The sequence below is a fragment of the Convolutriloba macropyga genome, chromosome 5 (assembly GCF_964194025.1).
Source record: "Convolutriloba macropyga chromosome 5, txConMacr16.3, whole genome shotgun sequence".
Taxonomy (NCBI): Eukaryota; Metazoa; Xenacoelomorpha; order Acoela; family Convolutidae; genus Convolutriloba; species Convolutriloba macropyga.
The window spans coordinates 75,917,561-75,935,404 of record NC_134472.1 but is presented as its reverse complement, the minus strand read 5'-3'; the positions used below and the strand labels follow the sequence as shown (position 1 = coordinate 75,935,404).

The window sequence follows — 17,844 nt, the reverse complement described above, 5'->3', positions numbered from 1 at the left end:
CTACTACGACTGTGCAATTTTTTTTTGTTAATTGGTAGGATCAATGGGCCTTTCCCCATTATACCCCGCATTACAAAAACTATAGTGACCATAATCGTATATTTACGTCAACGACGAGAGGAGGGGATATACGCTCTATGCGCACTAAGCACTAAGAAGAGAAGTCAACAATGGTAAAAGCCCGATTAATTTATGTCTATTTATGTCCATTTTTTCATTAGGATTACACCGAACGTGAGAACGCAATTAATCGAAACAATTAATGAGTCAAATAGACATCACCTCAAAACACGCAAGGTATAATTGCTCACTATGACTCTCATTTTGATAATTAATGACACAGTAAAGAAAACGCCACACGGTTTAAGTTCTATATATCAGGCTTCTCTTGTTTGTGATAACTGACCAAAATATTAGTGACAGCTGGCGCGAGTGAGTCGACAGTCTTCTTGAGTAGTCCACTGCAGTGTCTCACAACTGACCAGTGGTGTTGAACAGCTGCTATGTGGATCATCTGCTCAACCCACTCACCCACAGTACCCCTTCAAAACATCCAAGTTTTCTTATTACAAACTATGTTATGGAACTGCAAAAAAGGCGCCGACAAAATTTTAAAAAAGTTAATTCAATGTTTAAAAAATATTGCCAGGATAGCTGCATAACTTCGTGTCGCAGAATAAAAATAGAAACAGATACAAAAACAAGCTGCAGAAAGTGATCGAAGTCACTTAAAAAGTGTGGAAAAAACTTCAACGATAAAACATAGACGGCAGATTGCCGGAATAGCTGCGAAAGAATAGACCTGCATGCCATATAATAGAGATAGAAACAGATACAGATCTAAATTGAAAAAAAAAAATCGACGCCGCTCAAAAAACTAGGCTAAAAACATTTAGCGATAAATCAATAAAGGTTGTTAAAATTCATTTCACAGAAGCCTCTTATTAGGGACCTTTACAGCACATATGAGTTCATTTGACCTTAAACAAATTCAAATTAAACTCAAGTTTTAAAGTGCAAAAGTCATTTTATTGAGTGAGGTAAGTCACGTATAATCAAAATCTAATCACGCAAATAACCTGGAAAAATTATCGCTAAAGCGAGTGAGAAAAGACGTCACGCGCGCAAATGCCGTTAGTGAGAGGAAGAAGTCATTCAGAAAATTTGACTTTTTCAGCTTTGCTGTGTGAACAAATGTAAAACGAAAAAAGAGCGTCAGACGACGAAACAAAAAAAAACCAAGAGCACCGCAATATAGCTACGCTCAGCTTACAGCTTCGCAGCTATAATTAAAAAGTGGTTTTAAAGAGTTTCTTTGACCTTAAATTAATTCAAATTAAGATTAAATATTGAAGAGTAAGTCATTTTCTTGAGTGAAGTAAGTGACGTATGATCATAAGCTAATCACGAAAATGACCTAAAAACTTTTATAAGAGACAGTTAGAAATGACGTCAAGCGCGCAAATACCGTGAGAGTAGGAATTCAATCAAAAATTTTTATCTTTGAAATTTTTCAGCTTCTCTGTGTGAACAAATGTAAAACAAAACAGGTTTTCAGAGCTTCAAACTAATCAATTTGAAACAATAACAACGGAAAAGTATCTGAAACATAAACCCACAAATGTCGAAAGAATTGCTCTTGCACGACAGGCGAGGCAATTTAATTCAGGAACTGTAGCCTATATCAATTTCCTTTATGTGTGCAAAAAACCTTTCCCCGCCGGTATTCCGACCACTGACCTCCCAATCCACAACCACCCGCACTAACCACTGCGCTACGGTTTACTTATCTCCGCTATGCTGCAACCGATTTTATATTAGCAACAAGCGTTACTTCGGAGCAATAGAGATCACTCAAAATTGAGGAACGAAAGCGTGAAAAAGTCATTTGAGAAGTCAAAGAATGTTCAAGAAAAGCGCAAAATTGTGAAACGAAAATTTGCATAAAAAAGACACACGTTTACAATAATTGCAATGTACTTCATTCAAGAGCAATTAAACAGATAAAGCATCTGCTTATAAACTTCTTTACAGATTGCTGCTCCAAGACAATTACTGGCAAAAAACTTTGCGACACGAATAGTTCTCTCGACTAAACCGACTAACATTTGGCAAATTGTTTTCAAACAACCTTGGAGCGTCTGGCTTAGTCAGTAGCTACTACCTACGGTTTCATGAAGCTGGCTTTAGCTTAATTGAAGGTGAGGATTTATGGCGAGGGGTGAAGTGGGGGGAGTGGAGGTGTGTGGGGGGATCAAATTCAGAGAACCGGCCTTCACACCATGAGTATACGTCTCCAAAACAGTTTGTTCGAATTACATACTTGGAGACCAGTGAGCCCAAATACTCTAAGAGAACTTTGCTGCCCTCTGGGCGCTACTTGTTTATCCCCTTTTTGAAGGCAAAAATTCATATAGCTCAGATGAAAAAATGGCCAAGCGGAAAATTGCTTAAAAGACCACAGGACCAGTATAATTGCTACAAACTTCGTTTGAGAGCAATTATTAATGAAAAGAACGAAGAAAAGAAAAATAACAAGAAATTTGCATTATTTATTTTGAATGAAAAGTGCCCTGTTGGCACCTATAAGGAACCAAACCAATAAAAGGTCTCTATATAGTGAACAAAAACCTATAACAAGACGCTTAAATCCGAAGAAATAAGCAAAAACAAACTTGAAAATGACGATAATCGGCCACAGTTTGCTCGAAATTACTCCATTATCGGTGGCAAAACGAATCGAAACTAATAACAATTATATGGAAAGGTATCCAAAACAACTAAAACAGCTAATTAGAACAAGAGAACTCCCAAAATGCTACGAAAAAATGAAGACGAATACAAAACTGCTTAAAAAGCGTCCAACATGGCAAATTAGTAAAAACGGCTCAAAATTGAATCATTGAGTTGATTATTTTACTTCAAATGATCAAAAAAGTTTTCAAACGCTCTATTACTGACAGTTACATTTCTAACAAATTGATATTGGAGTTTAAAACTTAAAAAAACTTGCTTTGAAAATGCCGCACGTGATCAAAAAACCGTTCGTTTAGCGAATTTTCTTTGCAACTACTTCTCTCGCTGCCCCTAAAAACTGCGAAAAAAATCGAATAACATTCCTCACTAAATACTTGAACTAAACTCTTTGTTTTTACGCCTTGCACTTCCTGTTTTAAATACACTCCATTAAAATTACCGATAAAAAGACGCTCCAACAATACCCCTTTTCGAGTCGTCATAGCTGCACGCTCAGCTTCGCGGCTATGAAAAGGATTGAACAGAGGACAAATATAGCTGCAGAAGAGCTAGCTGTTACAGCCACCCATATAGCAGAAAAATATCTGGCTAAATTCATCCGAAAAGAAGAGTTGTTGAAATATGTTCAAAAAATGTTCAAACCAACTTGGAGAAGCTCTACTTTTTTTAAGAACAATTTTGAGAAGTTCTGCTTCAGATACCTACAGAAAAGAAATGTTAACTAATGCAATATAAGGAAAATAAGTCAAATGTAGGGAAAAAAGATACCAACTCTGATAGAATGTCTAAGGATTTCGCTAGGCTCATTGAAGCTTTTGATTTTCGCTCAAAATACATTTCGAAGATGATGACTGCAGCGGCACTTTTTCAGTACAAGTAGAATTTGTTAGAAAAAGTTATATTTGAGCACGAAGAACCCCTAAATTCATTTTCAATGAATTTTTGACTCTCAACTATATCAGTGAGCTTTGAATGTAGTATATACGTTCGTCAAAGATATGCTCATTGTTGCCAACGTTTTCCAAGAGAAATCAACAGATAGGCAAGCAACTTTGAACAGGACCGATGTGATTGTTCCGAGCACCCACTTTAGTGGGGAGGGAGGAACTATATACTCAAATGGGTTTTTTTTATTCAGTCAATTTCGCAGAGAGTTGTGAATGGTATCATTAGAAAGCAGGTACATCATAGAATATGGAAATAAAAAGATTTTTTCAAATTTGTTTTTTACAGGGAGTTATCGAGGTTTAAAGTTTTGTGAACATTCGACAGTTTGTTTTCACATTTAACGTAATCTTCGCTAAAATTTGGCTCATTGTTATTAATATAAAATTTTTTTAAATTTTAAAAAAATTTCATGTCTCATTGTTTTTGTTACAGATAGAAAAACGTTGCTGAATTGTTTGAGTGGAGTTTTTGTGGCTAAAATTTTTATTAAAATTTTCAATATTCGAACTTTTCATCAAAAATGGCACAAAATGTGCATTTTTGGTCAAATTTGTTAACGTTTGCCAGAAGTAGAGACCTAGAAACCGCTTACATAGACTACGTTATCTCCAAAAGAGTGCTAGTTCAAATAAGCCGCCCTATAAAAGTCTTCCAGATTAAAAATTTTGCCCTTTTTTTGCAAATTTAACTCAATAATTGCTCAAAAAGCATCACTGTTTTTTTTTTATTTTTGAAATAATTAACCTACCGATTGATCTACTTCACAAACATTTGAAACAATTGGTTGGGTTTTCGGCCAGCGGCAAAATCAGGGATAGGTTTGACCTCATCGCGGATTCTTACAATCGAGAATTTTTTTAATTTTTATGTGGGCACTGCTTTTTTCAAAATAATTTGCTTCATTGTTTTATTAATGTTAATTACTGACATATTTTTCGATTTAAGCCTCAATTAATGACAGCTACTATTTACGTGAAAATGAGGCCGAACGTTCATATAGTTTGTTTTCAGAGAAAACCTATTTGTTATTTGGGTTTCGACGTTTAGTGACCTAAGTGAAATTTTGTGTTTTGCCTTCATTTGTTTTTCTTTTTCCAATCTGGTCGCAAAATCTCACTGATCAAAATTCCAAATGGCTTCTTCAAGAGGTGTAAGCAGAACTATACAATGCATTTGTGTGTTATCTAATGTCTCTTAAGACATTCAACATAAATGTTTTGAGAAAAATTGGGTGACTTTTTGAACTAGCCAAATTTATCTAATTTCTGTCTACTTTTAGCTTATTCTCAGTAAAAACAGGTGCTTTTTTGGTATATTATCGCATTTGTGAAAAATATTTTAAAAAACTCTTAAAATAAGCGTTGAACATATTTATCGCGTCTATAGCTTATTCTTTTAAAGGCTGCGACTCCGTTCCTGCAGAATTTGGTAGTCTTTTTAATTTGCCCTGTATTTGTTATTCTTTGGTGTCATATGCCTTATATGGGGTAAAAAAAGGTCTTAACGGCTAGCTATAGATACATAAAACAACTCAATGACTAATATCGGTATATAGCAAATGGTTTTAATGGCTTTCAAATTAACTTTTTTCAAAAACGTAAAAGTACTCTTCTACTTTTCCCTTTTTGTTCTGATTTTCGTATTCTAAAAATTCTATCATTGCATTGATTTAGCCTCATTATTAAGAGATCTCGTTAGTTTTCTTGAACCAAACATTTTCTGTTCGTTAAAGGTTTTGACTGGTGTCTTAAGGGCTTAATAAATTGTTTCACAATTTTTGGAATTTTTGATATTTTTAATGCTTGTGGTTCTTTTTGTTATGATTTTCATGACAACAAATCTTCTTTCTTCCACTTTCTTCTACTTCACAATTTGTTCTGGTTTTCGTAACTTTTTCGTATTTTACAATTTCGTATAATTTTCGTATCTTAGCCTCATTATTAGTCTTATTTAGCCTCATTATCTTAGCGTAACTTAGCCTCGTAACTTAGCATCATTAATTTCTACATTCTACTTTTCTCGTTTTGTTCTAGTTTTCGTATTTTACAATTTCGTATCCTTTTCGTAACTTCGCCTCATTATTGAGAGATCTCGTTAGTTTTTTGTTGTACCAAACAATAACTTCTCAGTTCATTAAACGTTTTGACTGGTGTCGTTAGGGCTTAATCAATTAGTTTCAGAAGAATTTTGAGTTTTAGATATTTTTCAGTATTTGTGGTTCTTTTGGTTGTCATCTTCAGATAATCTTTACTAAAAGACTTTATGATGTTCAATGGAGACGGAAGTGAAGTTTTAAACTTCTCGAAGATATTCTTTTAACAATTTTAATTTAACGATTTCAACCTGTAGTTTCGTTAAGTTGTTTGAGAAACTTTTTAGTTGTACTCGGAATTATTGTTATTTTATAGTCTTATGACTTAGTCTCAATAATAACAGGCACAGTTAGTTTTCTATGACAATGCAAGTTAAACTGTCTATTCGTTTAGTTGAAAGCTTATGTTTATGAATTTTGAAAATATTTGGTTCTAAAAAAAACAATGAATTTTTAAGCTTTCCGAATCTTATTTCTGTTAAATTGCAGCTTAGTTTCTCTCGTTACAAGTCACATCCTTTGTACAGTGAACTACATTTGCTCTTCATAACTGTTTTATTTTCCTCAAATAGTCTTTGTTCTTGGTACTACACAGTACATTTGTAATTATTCGTGATTCTGGCACATTTGCCCATTTTTTTTAGATTTGTTTACTTTTCACCGCATTACAATAATGGCCGGTTCTGTTGCCATTTGAAAAAAAAGCAATCAAAAAAATTTAAAGTTCTTAATGAACAGCTTAATGTTTAATTGGCGGGTTTTCGTGCAGATTCTTTCTTCTTATTTTTGCCTGTATTTGGCATTCTTTTTGTAGTCGTATCCTGGATAATGAAAGATCTCAGTCACTTTCTATGGAGGAATCAATGAGTTTCAATGATTTCAGTTGATACAAAATGTTTTTAATCAGTTTGCGATTAATCTTTTTCAAAAAAGTGGCAACTTTGCCCCTTTGCTATTTTCGTGTCAACTTGTTATGAGGTCGCATTGAGGAAAAGTACCAATTTTTTCTAATGACCTACCGAATACGTTTTCTTTAATATAGGTTTTATTAAATGCCATTTTTGATTTGGTAATTAGTTCTTTTCAAAAAATGTACGAGTTTTGGTCGTAATTAATATTTGTAAATAGTTGATTTTTATCGCTGTCTTTTCTGGTAGTCACATCAATGCCAGGTCTCATCGGCCCTCTAAGGTATACGGTTTTTATTCATTCAATGGTTTGTTGAACGATATAGTAATTTTTTATCTCTTCCTCATTTGGTAGAAAATTAAGTAAAAAATTTAGATGAGCAGCGTCGAAACATTATGTGCAAACGCACATTACCGAGCCTCCTTGTTCGGTCAGAAAGTCAACTGATCGAAGAAGCAACAAACGATCCAAAAAAGCAACGAACATCAAAAATGAACCAAATTCCATAAAGTTCGCATAAATTCCACAAAATCTATAAATAGGCGTCATTTGATGTCTCAATACATGATTTCAGATAGCTTTTAAATTTTTTATGTTACATTCTGGTTGCATAGTTTTGCAATAACACATAGTATAATGGTCTGGGATGCGCAGAATAAAATTCGGAAATCGGACGGCACGAAGTAAAAGATAAAGCACAAAATTCTTGCATTTGGTGATTAAACTTAGTCCCCGAAGAACAACTGTACCGTTAATGATAACCGTCTCAGATGTTTCTTCTGGTATGTTTCATGCATAAAACTGTGAAGAACAGCTATTTAGGTTAGCAATTTTCTGCCCACTGGGAGTTCATAACGAGTTACCTGCTTGTGGAAAAGTTTGGCCCTTCTCTATTCATGAGCCTAGTTAGCACTTGTGTTTGAAGCTGCAAACTCTCGCTTGAAGCATAGAGTAAATTTAACAATTGAGCAGTGTTCAGGCTGTCCATATTCTTTGGCAGTTCCCGGATGCTTGACCTTCGAAGAGGGGCAGCTTTGCTGAAAAGAGATGCCACTTAAAAAATGGAGAACTACAAGAGTAATCTAATAGGCATTCAACTACCACTTTCAAAAATTCTAGTACAATCTTAATATTGAATTGAAGCCATCGTTTTCATCGTTACGTTCATATAGCTCATGAGCAAAACAAAATGCCACTAAGCTTTGAACGTTGTGGAAATTAATCAGGAGATTTATGCGGACCCAGTCTTTCCAACAAGTTCGGGCATCGGTTGCAATTGCCAGATGCTTTGTCACGTAAGTATCAAGTTTTTTTTTTTGATATAACCCGATGAAGCCAAATTTCTACAGAACTTCAAATAGTGAATATCTGTCAAAAACAATAGATCACATTTTTCGAAAAAAAAGGATCTACTCGATATTATTAGTGCCATCACAAATAAAGTCCTTCAAGCGAAAACCGCCATCTTTACTTAGGTGCGGTATCTGTTGCAGTGGCTGTAACAGTCAAATTGTCATCTGTGAACAATTCCTTTTTCACAGCTGCAGATGTGAACTGGGAGGGTTGGAACTTGTACTCTTCGTTCGCATCAACAGCAGAGAGGAAGTCTAGACTCTCCCAGCAACAGGCGGATATGAATGTCTGCATCCTCCCTAACTTAACAGGCACACCCACACAATGGCCTCGGCGAAAGGTGGTCAAAAGTTGAAGTAATTCACTCACTGCTGCTTGATCGCTGAAACAGCAAGACAAAATTAATTTTTTTCGGTTGCAAATTTTTACAAGAAGCGAACACTGCTCCAGCAAATACAGTTATGCTAAATTAGCTAGCTTTTAATTCTGTTTTCTTCAAAAATTCAGAAAACGGAATTTTAATTCGCTTTAGAATATGTTTCAAAAATATCGGTTAGTCCGCGATCGAAAAAAATTTTGGGCTCGTTAATTCAAATCGCTTTAACACTGGCAACCGTAGCCAGATGTATTGTTAAGTGATTAATAGTACAAGGTTTATTGCACAAAAGGAAGGACAAAATAACGCATTTATGTCACCTGTTAAAAATGTCTTCTCTGAGAATACATGTAATGAGAGGTCGGCCCGCCACACTCCACGAGTTCCACACGAATCTAAGGAGATCTCTGATGTCTTCAACCAACATGGTCATATCTAGTGCCATGTAGAAGTCACTCTGCTCGAACACTAAGGGATAAGCCACCACAGTTCTTCCTCTTATTTTGTACATTTTACTCGTGCTCAAGGCTCCAAACGGACGATTCGGTCTACCTGAAGCAACAACCTGGATATTAATCAAAGGCTTTCTTTAGTTCAGACGAAGCTCCAAAGTTTGTTTTCTAGTATCTCAATTAGTAACAATGTAAAGCTCTTCGTAGGGCGTGGACCGTTTCAGGGGCACAACGAAATTCGAAATAAACAAATAAAAAACAACTAACAAATGTCGGACGAATTGCGGTGATAGAAAGACACGGTCTGTACTCTATTGTCGCCTGCTTCAGACGGAAGGGACAGGAGGCAGTCAGCGAAGCAACAGGGTTACTAAGGCGCTTCAAACAGTGTTTTAAGGCATTTGTGAGGTTTAAGGCATTTAAAAGGTAAAGCAAAGTAAAATCAAACAAAACTTGAACATTTGGTCTCAAGTAAATTGAAGTTGAAGTTACAGGATATTAGTAGAACCAAAACAGAAAAAAAAACGCCAAAACAATAACATTCCATTATGACTTACGCGCCTTGCTTAATTAAAAAGTAAGACAAAATTAGACAATCAATTTTAAAAGAAAAAAGAAATTTAGCGGTAAACGCATACATAAGTCTTACTAGAACAACAGAGGACAGCAATAGACCTGCGTGCTATATAATAGAGATAGAAACAGATACAGATCTAAATTGAAAAAAAAATCGACGCCGCTCAAAAAACTAGGTAAAAAACATTCAGCGATAAATTAATAAAGCTTGTTAAAATTCACTCCGCAGAAGCCTCTTATTAGGGACTTTTATTGCATATATGAGTTCCTTTGACCTTATATAAATTCAAATTAAACTTAAGTTTTAAAGTGCAAAAGTCATTTTATTGAGTGAGGTAAGTCATGTATGATCAAAATCTAATCACGCAAATAACCTAAAAACTTTTGCTAAAGCGAGTGAGAAATGACGTCACGCGCGCAAATGCCGTTAGTGAGAGGAAGAAGTCATTCAGAAAATTTGACTTTTTCAGCTTTGCTGTGTGAACAAATGTAAAACGAAAAAAGAGCGTCAGACGACGAAACAAAAAAACATAGCAGGACAAGTCCTGACGTACAATTCAAAGAATTTTCATTGACTAAACAGAAAAACTAGACCTAGAATGGACTATGAGTGAAATCAGAAAACGATTTTTTTTAAAAAATCAGATAAAAAATAAGAAAAAAAAACAGAAAATCAATGTCAAAATGCCGCATGTGAACAAAAACACCACTAGCGAGAAATGAAAATTTAATTCAAACGAAAAACTAGGCCTAGCATGAGCTGTGAATGGATCGGGAAAACCATTTAGAAAAAAAATCCGATCCAAAAAAATTGAAAAAACAGTACAAATCAGAGTAAAAATCAAAAAACCACTACCGAGAAACCGAATTTTTGTTCAAACACCGTTTTCTCACTCTTGTTTAAAATTAGAGCGAGGAAAATTCACGCCGCAAAACCACTCGCTTTTCCGGTCCATTTCCTGTTTCGGCGTGAGCAAAATCACTACTCCAATTTGACTTCAAAAATCATGAAAATGTGTGAACAGATCTTTAAAAAAAAGACAGCGCCCCAATACAATTCAAATTCTTTGAATTGTAAAAAACCAAGAGCACCGCAATATAGCTTCGCTCAGCTTACAGCTTTGCAGCTATAAAAACTTCAGTTATCAAACCTAAACTGCCGCTCGCTAAAAAAAGAGTCTCGTATGATTAAACAAAAGCCATTAAATCCTTTCAATTCGTTGATCAAATTCAAACACAGTTTCTATGCTTATAAATGTGAAGTGTTCCAATTTAATGCTCTCTTCTCCTCGGATATCCATTTGAAGTACTGCTTTCCAGTGATCTCTAACAAACAGCTAGCACTACATATATCCAATGCTCCGATTTTTTCAAACAGTTGCTCAGCCAAACTACTTGCATCAAATATAAAATCAATGAGCTTTTTCAGAGCTGAAAAAAGGATTCTTTCTACTAAAGAAGACCAATTTAAAAAAATGTTTACCAAGTAAATTTTTGATCCATACAAACAAGATTAAAAATTGCAGTAGCCAAAGCCAACCTGCCGCTCATTGAAGACCAAACAGAATCTCGTACAAGATTAAAAAACCGGAGGTTTCAAAGCGATTGAAAAAATCGTCAAGGCTTCAGCGCTGTAGATTCTTACCTTTAACATAAATCCAAAAGATTCTCGTATCCTTGATTAGTTATGGGTAAAGATTTCTTTTGTCTAGAAAGGGACTTTCGAGTTCTCAGGCGGAGGAGAGGGCACCTGAAAACTGCCCCACAAAACAGTGCAAAACATTACGTCTAGAAAACGACAGGGAATCACCAATCAAATGCGCCCCCTAAGAGAACACTAAGAGTCAAACCCAAACAATAAAAGGAGATCGCTGCTAAGTAATATGCGGCTTCAGAAGGGTTGGTTGCACGACGTCCTTGGAATTAGAACCAAGCGAAAGCAAGAAAAACGCAGCGATGTAAGTGTGATGCAATGAGTGACGAAATCGATAATGAAAAAGGGAAAATCACAAGCTTTGGTTAAAAAAGGGAGTTTGTGTCCGCTCGAGTGTGCATTTGTGTGAAAAGAGAGGAGAGAGAGAGAGAGAGAGAGAGAGAGAGAGAGAATAATATTCAGAACTTCAGCAACCACCACTAACCACAAGGTGTCAGTTTCCTTTGATTATTATAGTATTGATGACGGTATGATTTTTGACTGAAACCTTGCTACTGCGTTTTAAACAAAGATCGGACTTTTTGCATTCATGATCTATGATGATTAATGAATAGTTAAAAATAGTAACATAGCAAAAAATTGCCCGGAAAAAACCGCCGTTGACCAGCTGGACGCACATGAGGACTGAAACAGTGTAAAATTTGTAAACAGAGTAAATCGACATTATTTTTCAAAGTGTCAAAAAGCGCTCTACTTTGTTTTGCAGTTTCAGTTAGATTCTAAAATCGTACCCAAATCAGCAGATAAACTGAAGGCTTACAAGCTTAATACGAATGCCAGTTAGCACTCACTCTAATAAAAGTTTGATAATGCTCGTTGACTTAATGACCCGGCTTTATCCCCTTTCTATTCAATTTGCTCTTTTGACATTGAACGTATCGTATTCCCAACAGTGTGCAATTCAAAGAATGAAAGAATTTAAAATCCATTCATGAAACAGTGATCGAGGTAAGTCAGGATTCATACGTGAAGATAATGACATGTAAGATGAAAAATGAATGTGACTAAAAGGTACAGTTAATAAAAAAGGAGAGCATCTGAATATTAGCCGTTGAGAGGTTGACAGCGGCTATGAATCACCATACCATGCTGAACTAATACAGTTTATATAGTTTATTAAGTAATTTTCTTTTGTGTTTACGTTGCGTTGATAATTTTAATTTCAAAGCCATCTTTTTGTGGTTATAAACTAATTGCCTATGCTTCAACTAACAAAAAACCTTTGTTTATTATTTATAATACACGGTTCTTAAAATTTTCTCTGGTAGTTTCAGCCCCTCGAAGCAGAATCGAATAAAATTCAACTTGTCTGAAGGCTTAGCAGTTCTCAGAGATAATTCAGTGGTCCATTCGGAAAATGCATTCCAATGCTCTCTAACCAACAGCCAACACAACTGGTATCGATTGAATCAAATTCTATCAAACAGTTGCTCAGCCTATCTAATTGCCTCAAATGTAAAATCAATTAGCTCGTTTACAGCTGAAAAATAGGATTCTTTCTACTGAACACCAATTTAAAAAATTTTTTGCCAAGAACATTTTTGAGGCATAAAACTAAGATTAAAAATATCAGTCGCCAAAACTAACCTGCTGCTCATTTAGGACTAAACAGAGTCTCGTACGATCAAAAACAAAGCCAGGCAAGCCAGCAAAGCTCACTCAAACTTTGAAAAGTGCTAAAAGCACAATTATAGCGTTATAATGACATTTTTCTCATCAACAGTTCTGTTGGCCAAGCCTCAAAGCAATTTCAAGAAAACAATTAATGAAGCCAAGCAGGAGGTAAATACAGCCATAAAACATGTAGAGCTGAGCTGGCAAAGACTAAAATCGGAAGTAGCGAGGTTGCAGAGATGATAAACAAAACGGAGCTTTCAATGCGGTTGGAAATCTCGTCAATGCTCCAGCGCTGTAGATCTTCACCTTGAACATATATCGAAAAGATTCTCGTATCCTTGATATAGTGATGGGTATAATTTTTCATTGTCTTCCGAGTTCTGAGGCTGAAGAGAAGGCAGCTGAAAAACTGTAAGCTGCCCTACAGAGTGCGAAATCGTAGGTCTAGAAAACCACACTGAAGAACAAATCAAATGCGCCCTCCTAAGAGAGACATACATACGTCCAAGATTAAAAACTTCAGTCGCCAAACCTAAACTGTCGCTCGTTTAAGACCGAAAGGAGTCGCGTACCGTTAAAAACAAAGCTGTTGTTGTTGTAGCTGTCGCACAGAGCAGCAATTCGCGGGTAATTGTGGCGGGATACAGGCGCTTACTGCCGTTTTTACTGCAGAGCACGGTAACCAGTTAAAAACGTTAAAAACAAAGTCAGGCAAGCCACCATAAAAGACCAGAGGGACTAATATAATTTTTACAAACTTCCTAATAAACCAATTAAAATGGCAGCTCTTTGCGCCTTCCTTGTAAGAGCACGGTAACCACTCCCTCAAAAAATAACTTTAAAAAAAACCTCGGTTTATTTCTTCCAACCCCTCCCCCTAATTTACAAACAACTGCGCTCAGCTCCTTAAAATTCTACAACTTTGAATTCTGAGTGGTAATAAAAACAGGTCTCTCCTCACCCGATAGTCCGAGCTGTTTGTTTGTGCCCAAGTAGCTGTATGCTCTGACCAACTCTGTGGGTGAGCATATCTGCACTGGTTCTATCTGATTGGGAGTCTGTGACAGGATTCCGTAAGTAGCTAGCAGCGATTGTAGGCGAGTTGTTTGAGCAATCACACAAACCTAAATAATAAGGATGAGATGACAAACCTTTGAAACTGTTTGTTCACAGATTGTTCTTTACTTTTTCTCGGTTTCTTATTTCTTTACAGCAACTTTACATTCCACAATGACTACAGTTGCGCAATGTCAAAAATCTTTCAAGTGAAATAGTGTAGCAGTGGAAACACTGGATGTACTCCTTCAACCAATCAGAGACTGAGAAGACACTATTCTCTTATATAAAGCGCATGCAGCACTAACTCTAGTCAGTCTGTTAGTTTAGATACACCATGTGTATACTCTTGACTCCGGTGCTGTATTATAATACCACCCTATTAATAGAAGTTTACCTTCAGTGTTTTACAGAGTCGGTTAGTCTTATAGGTTAGCCTACTTCGCGCGCAGAAATACGTAGCCCTAGCTCTTTATACCTTAAGGCCGTAAAAGGAGCCCACCTTTGGTCTGCCTTAATAGAATAATGAGCACAATGAACTGAAAGATTATTTAGTCACACAGTTTCTCAATACTTTTGGTATTTTTAAGAAGCTAAATGTTTATTTCTTATCAATCAACAGAGATCTCTCTGACCTGCACGCAGAGTTCTTTTGGTGCCTTGGCTTGGAACTCGGAATATCTGCTTGAAGGTCGCACGAGTGTGACTACCCCTGCTGCCTTCGAGCACTTGGACTTCTTTCCTCTGGCCTGGTGTCTTCCTATTGGGTCCAGTTGACTTGGTTGCAGCATGCCTTCGTACAGCAGTCGTGATATGAAGAAGAGTGATTGACCAAGGAGGAACAGTTTCCCATCTGTACCCTCACCACTGTGTTCTCGCGAGGCCTGCGAAAAAGTGTAGTAATTTTGGAACAAGATTTGCATAAATTCGTATTGACATTACGAAAAAATAACTGTTTAGTACATATTTATTGTTTTTTGTCGTTTTTTAAGGACGAAATCGCGAAACTTTTTCGCAACTCTGTGAAAACTAAATCTGTCAAATTGATTCTGATGACAAAGAATATTTCCTTCAAAAAGGAATAACAATTTAAAACATAACCGACTAACGTCGAAAGAACTGTTCTCTCAAGAACCGACTGGCGTGCAGTTGACTTCGTCAATAAATAGCTGGATCTCAGGGAGACTAGATTAAGATGTAAAGCTTAAGTAAGAGAGGGGAAAGGAGTAGAAAAAAGGGTGCATTAGTGGGGTCGGGCGTCTAAACCGCAGAACTGGTCGCTCACACCATGAAATTATGTCTTCTCAGCAGCTTCACTGAATTGTACACTTAAAGAGAACTGCTCAGAGACTTGATGTCCTCATAGGTCTCCTGTTTTTCCCGTTTTAAGACCAAAAGTCAGATGGTGGGACGCCAAAAAAAACTATCAGGCGAAAAGTGTGTGAAAAAACGGCAATAAGAGCTTGTATCCCGCCAAAATTAGCCGCGAAATGCTGCTCTGTACGACAGCTACAACAGCATCAGTCGAAAAGTCGGAAGCACCTGAAATCTCTTGAAAAAGGGCCAACAGGATTAATAAAATTGTTACAAACTTTGTTTCAGAGCAATTAAATACATATAATGAGTAGAATTACCATCAAGGATTCACGAGCTAGATTCAAACTCAAATAATGTGAGTCAGAAAAAGAAAGTTGGAATTGTTCAAAAACTTCAGTTAGTTCGGTTAAAAAGAAAATCAGTTAAAACGTCCGTCATAAAAAGTCAGTCAGCCGCTAGGATTTCACATTATCATTCAACGATAACCTAACTATGCAACTTTCAGCAATAAACAAACTATGCTATGGGCAAATTAGAAGCATTGAAATAAAAACCATTAATTTTGACGCTACCTGATTAGGATGTTTTCTCTCATGGTCATAATCTTGTTCATCGACGTAATAGAACTTAGGCAACACATCCAAACCATCATCATCCATAACTAACAATGGTTCAATCAGGTCAAAATATTTCTTCGCTTCAGTCAAATCCCCCGAGAACAAAGCATTTATCTGCAGCATCACAAAACCAAGTGGCCACTGACATTCGACTCCTTCGAAGTTTTGAATCTCAGACGGATTGTAGAAAGTTCGACTATCGTCTTCATTGTCACAACCATAACCGTCTCTCAGATACCGTTTCAGACCAAACGTTCCATTCAACTTTTTCAAAATTTTATTCTGAGTTGCGTCACGTAGCTTGTGAGAGTTTATTGCAAATGCTGGGTAGCCGATCGATGTTAATAATGCCATATCTGTGTTTTTGGAACTTGACTCACGAGGTAGTAAGGCTTCTAGCGTCTGTAAATTGCGATTATGAGCGTCCAAGTCGACATAGATTATTGAAGATGACGTACCCTTATCTCCCATGACATTAAATCCATTGATAGCCTCAAGAGCAGCCTTGGCCATAGCCAGAGAGCTGGCATGCAACTCCGGTTCCCCATTGTTATACTTGGTACCTCGCTCCCAAAATCCAAAATCTGACACACGGTAGCTGCGCTCGATGTAGTACACCAGATTCTGTACAAAGTTCACCTCATCATTTGTCCAGATTATTTGCAATCCTGAAATACACACACAAATATTTGCTCATTTTTTTCACGAAACCTCATATCCACAAATTTGAAACATCCTCGGATGCGTAATACTCGAATAAGCGATTAAGAACGAAGATTGTCAAAAATTCAACAAAAATATTTCAATAACAGTTGTCTGAGGTACCGACCGACACCAGAAACTTCTGATGAGTTTGGATAATAACTATCGAGGAAAAATCATCTTTAACTTTTCATAGTTTTTTTTCAAAAAAAACAAATGTACGACTTGGAAACAAAAAAACTTCAATAGATAGTAGAAATATTGATTCGAGGAGAAAAACCCAAATTTCAAGATTAAAAGCCTGCTGTTAAATTGCAGAACCTGATGACGTCAGCTGGACTATCGTGAGGAGGAACAGTGCCTGGATATCAACTTGTAAATGAGGGTAACTACACTCGGGATCCAGGGGCTCCCCAGTTAGAGCATCGAATACTGTGTGCAGAGAATTTGATTGCAACTGTTGGAACTTGAATTTCTCAATTATCCTATAAAGAAAAAAGTTACCATTAACAAACATAGCTGGCAGATTGCCAGAAAATAGCCGCAAAAGCTTCGTAGATCTGCAATCTCGAAAAATCAGTAAAAGACAGACCAAAAAAATTCGTCTTTTCATTGAAGGCTGATATGTTATATTTTGATTAAAAATCTGTATACGTTTTGCTGCCTCTATAAGCTGCTCTCAAATAACCTTCATATATAGTGACACACACCCATTTGACCTTATCTCTTTGAATTAAAGTAAATCAAAGTCAATTTCAAAGTGAGAAAGTCATTTTTGAGAGTGAGGTAAGTCAATTGTGACCAAAAACTTAATCACGCGAATGAACAAAAAACTCGCTCCTCTAAGAGCGAAAAATAACGTCTCACACACGCACTTCAATTGAAATTGCATGAACGAATGAACAAAAAGCAGATTTGAAGTGGTTGTGACGTCATATAGTCGTAACAAAAATCGCGACGACGAAATAAAAAAAACATAGGAGGACAAGTCCTGACGTACAATTCAAAGAACTTTCATTGCCTAAACAAATAACTAGACCTAAAACTGACTATGAATGAATTAAGAAAACCATTTCTAAAAAAATCAGATAACAGAAACAAAAAAAAAAACAGAAACGCATGGTCAACAAGCCGCTAGCGAGAAAAACCACTAGCGAGAAAACGAATTTTTGTTCGAACGCTGTTTTTCACTAGTTAAGAATTACAGCAATAAAATTTCACGCCGCAAAACAACTCGCTTTTTCGCTCCACTTCCTGTTTCGGCGTGACTAAGTGAAATTGCCGCATGTGAACAAAAACACCATTAGCGAGAAAGCGAACTGTTATTCAAACACCGTTTTCTCACTCTACTTTAAAAT

At 36.3% G+C, this 17,844-nt stretch overlaps 1 protein-coding gene across 1 annotated transcript in view; it reads right to left on the bottom strand.

Moving 5' to 3' along the window:
- The window catches only part of LOC142339662 (phosphorylase b kinase regulatory subunit beta-like), a 71,016-nt gene that overhangs the window by 17,520 nt on the left and 35,652 nt on the right, over window positions 1-17,844 (bottom strand). The window contains exons 3-10 of the mRNA XM_075389858.1: window positions 16,808-16,971; window positions 15,740-16,452; window positions 14,486-14,734; window positions 13,756-13,918; window positions 8,756-8,987; window positions 8,178-8,441; window positions 7,570-7,743; window positions 407-542 (exon numbers count right to left, since the gene is read on the bottom strand). Of these exons, the coding sequence (XP_075245973.1) occupies window positions 407-542; window positions 7,570-7,743; window positions 8,178-8,441; window positions 8,756-8,987; window positions 13,756-13,918; window positions 14,486-14,734; window positions 15,740-16,452; window positions 16,808-16,971 (2,095 nt within the window). The remainder of the gene's footprint in view (window positions 1-406; window positions 543-7,569; window positions 7,744-8,177; window positions 8,442-8,755; window positions 8,988-13,755; window positions 13,919-14,485; window positions 14,735-15,739; window positions 16,453-16,807; window positions 16,972-17,844) is intronic.